We start from the raw sequence: 4,237 nt of genomic DNA, 5'->3' as shown, positions 1-4,237 counted from the left end.
GGTCGAGGGAGACGGCGGCAAGGCGGGGTCGTGGGAGACGGTGGCGAGGCGGGGTCGGGGGAGACGACGGCGAGGCGGAGGCGACGAGGGGGAGAAGAAAGAGTGGGGAATTGGGGGAGGAAGCAGAAGAGAGGGAATCAGGCTGCGCGGGGGTTAGGTGAAAATAGCTTTAACAGTAGCGTGAGGAGGAAAAACGCGCTGCTGCTAAAATCCGTAGTAGTAGTGTTGTTTCTAGAAGGGCGCTACTACTAACCTAGCACGTCGGGAACGGTGTGGCAATTATAGTAGTAGCGCGTTCTGCTCCTGCCACGCTACTGCTAAGCGGGTAACAGTAGCGCCGTTTTAGCCGACGCGCTACTGCTAAGTAGCAGTAGCGCCTCATTTTAACAAGCGCTACTGGTAAGATTTTGTGTATAAGGTTTTTCCTAGTAGTGCTACTCCGCCATGTTCGCTAGCTCATTGCCAGATCCGCATTGGCGGCTCACTTGAAAACACATGGGTGCCTCTTCACATCAATATCTTCATGTGGCTGGCCTCCCAAGACAAATGCCAGACCGCGGAAAGACTTGCGCGCCATGGTCTACCTTGCGGATAGATGCCTCCTTTGCGACCAGGAACCGGAGAGCATTCATCACCTCTTGGCCGGTTGCTCCTTCTCCCGACAACTCTGGCATGAGGTGCTCGCATTGTGTCGTTCAACGGTTGCTCCACCCCACCCCAACTCCCCCTTCTTGGAGTGGTATCATGATACCCTAGCCATGTCCACATCCTCCCGCCGAAAATGGCTCTCATCTATCCTCCTCCTCTTCCTGACGACTTGGTTTTTATGGAAGCATTAGAACGGTTTCATCTTTGACGGACTATAACCCTCCTTAAGCAATCTCCTTCAGCTCATCAAGGATGAAGGTCGGTGAGGGACGATGCATTGTTGAGCGACACGTGGTTGGCCACAAGTGCGGGGTGTGTAGGCATGAAGCAAAAGGGAACAATATTTGGGCAACATGTGCATTCCTAGTTTCATGAACACAAGCACTACCCTTCCTACAATTTGGATGTGGTCCATGATCGCAATGCGAAGTGGCTACTTCATCGGTGGAACATCATTTCAAACGCTGCCACGAAGTATTTCAGTGTGATTACACAAGTGGAAAGAATTTGGCCAACAAGCGAATCAATCATGAAGATCGTAAGTTTTGCTTCTTGTTTGTCTACGTCTTGGTCAATCCATTGGTTCACTCAATGTTGCAACTTGACGATCATGTCATTTTATAGGTCGGGCACGTTGGCATGATGTACCAAAGGATGGAGGGCAAACCCTTCACATTGACTCGTTGTTGGATGGAGCTCAAGGGAGAATCCATCTCGATGAACAACATGTGTCGATGAAGAAGTTCAAACTCGAGGAAAGAAACCTTGATATGAATGCCACTTTTGAGGAGTATGGTTAAATTTGGGATTGATGGATTTAAATTTGTTGAACATCCGACATTTTATTTGGTGCTGGATTTAAATTTATTGAACATCCGACATTTTTATTTGGATTTAAATGTGTAGCTGAATTGCTATCAATCTCTGATTCAAAGTAAGACTGCATGGCAGACATTTTGTAAATTTTTTCTTTTTGAAAAAAAATGGGCGGACATTTGGTGCACCGGGTTGGATAACCACCCCCTACCCATTGTACGCGGACATTTGACGTGTCCAGTTTGATGCACTGCGTTGGAGACTCCCTAACTTTCCATTCATCATAACAGCTACACCCCCACTCTGCACAATTTGCTTCATCCAATCTGTATATCTATTTGGTAATCATTTCATATTTGATTTCTATGTTGAAACCTTATTTTGCAATCTATTTAGAAAACAATAAAAATACACAACAAAGTCAAGTCCCTATTCTGTCGAGACGTCTGAGCTGTGAAAGCACAAAGCATTTTGTCGTTTAATACGCCACAAGTCCCGAGGGGCCTGGACACCTGCGAAGTGGCCGGCACGAAAGATGCATTGGTGCATGCATGCGGCAACGACGTACGCCTCAGGTGAATGACACCCACCCACATGGCGTGCCCCGTGAGTGACATGGCCTGCATCGGCCCCGCACGCGTAGACCTCAGGTCAACGCGTGCCGCTCCCGGTCTTTACTTAAGAATGAGATGCGTAGTGCTGATCTACCAATACGCGTTCCTTTGGCGGCCGCTGAGGAGAGGCGAGCCGAGACGACTCACCGGCGCCGGCTGGCTGGATCGCTGAGGTATTGTGGCTCGTGGCTTCGTGCAAGCATTGGGTTCTTTGGCTCGGCCGCCGGCCGGCATTAGGAGTGTAGTCCGGGTTCAATCATGCCAAAGCTACTCCATTTTTTTTTTGCGAGAAAAGCTACTCCATTTATACGGAACTAAAAGTGTTACTTACTACTCGTAGGTTATTCTTGCATGCAGTTGGAGCAAATCTGAATTGGCCGGCTTACGACTCCCTCCATCGACCAACAAGATGAGTTTCGGAGTCGATGCTTCCCAGGACCTGCAACTGCCCGTGAGTAACCCCTAGCCGCGCACATTGTTTGGCTATAAGACGGTATAAGAGTTAAGAGCTTATATGTAAGTACGTACGTGCTGGTACGTTCAGGCTAGTGCTAGCGGAACCGACGCGACCACCCTGAGCGCGCAAGTTGACGGCCACGACGCCAGGGTGGTCATCAAGCAGAGCGTGGCGGCCGTGCCGGTCCGGCAGGGGTGGCAGACCGGCCTGTTCGACTGCGAAGACGACGGCTGCGACGCATGTACGTACTCCTACGTGAAATTAACATGAAATACTACGTGGTCGAATGCACTTGCTTATATATATACCGTACGCACGCGCGCGCGTGCAGTTTGCTGCAGCGTGTGGTTCCCCTGCGTGGCGTTCGCCCGCGTCGCCGACATCGTCGACCAGGGCTCGGAAGGCCGGTGCGTGCACTTCACCTGCTACCTCGGCGCGGCCTCCCTCGGGCTGCGGTGGGTGTACACGGGGTGGTACCGGCGCAAGCTGCGGGAGCAGTACGGCCTGCAGGAGACGCCGCTGCCGGACCGCCTCACCCACCTGCTCTGCCACCGGTGCGCCCTCGCCCAGGAGTACAGGGAGCTCGCCAGGCGGGGGTTCGACGTCGACCAGGGTACGCACTACGCGCGCGCGTGCACCATGCTAACTTACATTAGTAGCATTGCAGTAAATCTACTATAACTGTTTAGCTTTTGCGTGCGTGCAGGCTGGGAGGGCCGGCCGCGGCCGGCGGTTGCACCGGCGGCGACCGCCGTGCCCCGGGTCCAGGTGCCGATGACCAGGTTATGATCGACCGGTCCATCCATCCATCCATCCAGCGCAATGTCGAACCAACGAGCTACTGTCAACTCCGTCCTCCCAGTTTAGTGAAGCACTAGTGCCTGAAATTAATAACCCGGTTTGCTGCATGTGGCGAGTAGCTTGTAGTATGTGCGATGTGGCATTGTCTGTAATGCGTGTAACTTAATTATGTGTTGTTAGTGTAGTACTCATGATGAGAACGCAGTTCCTTTTCATGTTCCCTGCCACGGACAGTCCTGTTTAGGTTTCTGATTATTGGACAAGGAGGTGCATGATTGTTCTTGTCGATTATTACCCGTCTCACCAAAATATAAGAAGTTTTTGCAGTTCAATTTGTCTTATATTTTGGGACCGAGGTAGAGGACACCAAAATATAAGACGTGTTGTCACAACCCTAGTTCAGTAATGCATTTGGGTTAGATTTGCATGTTGCATCATGTTTAAATTTTATTTAAAGTTGAAATAGGGATTGATCAAACCCTAGCACCAGAAAGAATTCAATAGTTTCAAATAAAATCTTTTTCAAAGAACCCAAAATGCCCTTTGAAAATGTTCATGATTTCTGATAAGGTGAAAAACCACTGCCAAGAATGATGAGCATATTTCTTGGCCATTTATGGATTTTTAAATTAAATCATAAGTATTTGAATTGGGGCTTTTAAATGCTATATATATATATATTTTCAACAGCTCCAATAATTCTGAAACTTTTGCTGGAGCTCTGAAATTGTTCAGTTAGCATCCAAAAATATTTTCAGAATTTACTAAAATGGTTTAGTACTTTTACTAAATCAAAACAGACATAATAAATTAGAAAACAGAAACTAATTTGGAGAGAGAGAGAGAGAAGAAACTTACCTCGGCTTGTTACTGTAGCAGCCCACGAGGCCCACAGCGCCAC

The 4,237-nt window shown here is 49.1% G+C and overlaps 1 protein-coding gene across 2 annotated transcripts; it reads left to right on the top strand.

Annotated features, from left to right (window-relative positions):
* The first annotated feature begins 2,137 nt into the window (after window positions 1–2,137).
* On the top strand, window positions 2,138–3,668 carry LOC123157329 (cell number regulator 10). Of its 2 annotated transcripts, none has more exons than XM_044575586.1 (5): window positions 2,138–2,251; window positions 2,436–2,529; window positions 2,623–2,776; window positions 2,867–3,148; window positions 3,242–3,668. In XM_044575586.1, exons 1-5 carry the CDS (start codon window positions 2,154–2,156, stop codon window positions 3,322–3,324), a joined length of 711 nt encoding a protein of 236 aa, XP_044431521.1. In that variant the 5' UTR covers window positions 2,138–2,153; the 3' UTR covers window positions 3,325–3,668. The 2 variants fall into 2 exon arrangements, with proteins under 2 accessions (XP_044431521.1, XP_044431520.1); XM_044575585.1 differs by having other exon boundaries at window positions 3,225–3,668.
* The last annotated feature ends 569 nt before the right edge of the window (window positions 3,669–4,237 follow it).

Source organism: Triticum aestivum, chromosome 7B, assembly GCF_018294505.1.
Source record: "Triticum aestivum cultivar Chinese Spring chromosome 7B, IWGSC CS RefSeq v2.1, whole genome shotgun sequence".
In the NCBI taxonomy this organism is placed as follows: Eukaryota; Viridiplantae; Streptophyta; class Magnoliopsida; order Poales; family Poaceae; genus Triticum; species Triticum aestivum.
Note: the sequence above shows the minus strand (reverse complement) of the source record. Positions and strands in the feature narration are given on the sequence as shown.

Bases quoted from the DNA above. Each gene is read 5' to 3' on its own strand.
- LOC123157329 (XM_044575585.1), top strand. From the start codon at position 2,154: ATGCGTAGTGCTGATCTACCAATACGCGTTCCTTTGGCGGCCGCTGAG. The intron at 2,252-2,435 runs GTATTGTGGCTC...TCTTGCATGCAG, and splicing joins CGGCTGGCTGGATCGCTGAG to TTGGAGCAAATCTGAATTGG. The intron at 2,777-2,866 runs GTACGTACTCCT...GCGCGCGTGCAG, and splicing joins AGACGACGGCTGCGACGCAT to TTTGCTGCAGCGTGTGGTTC.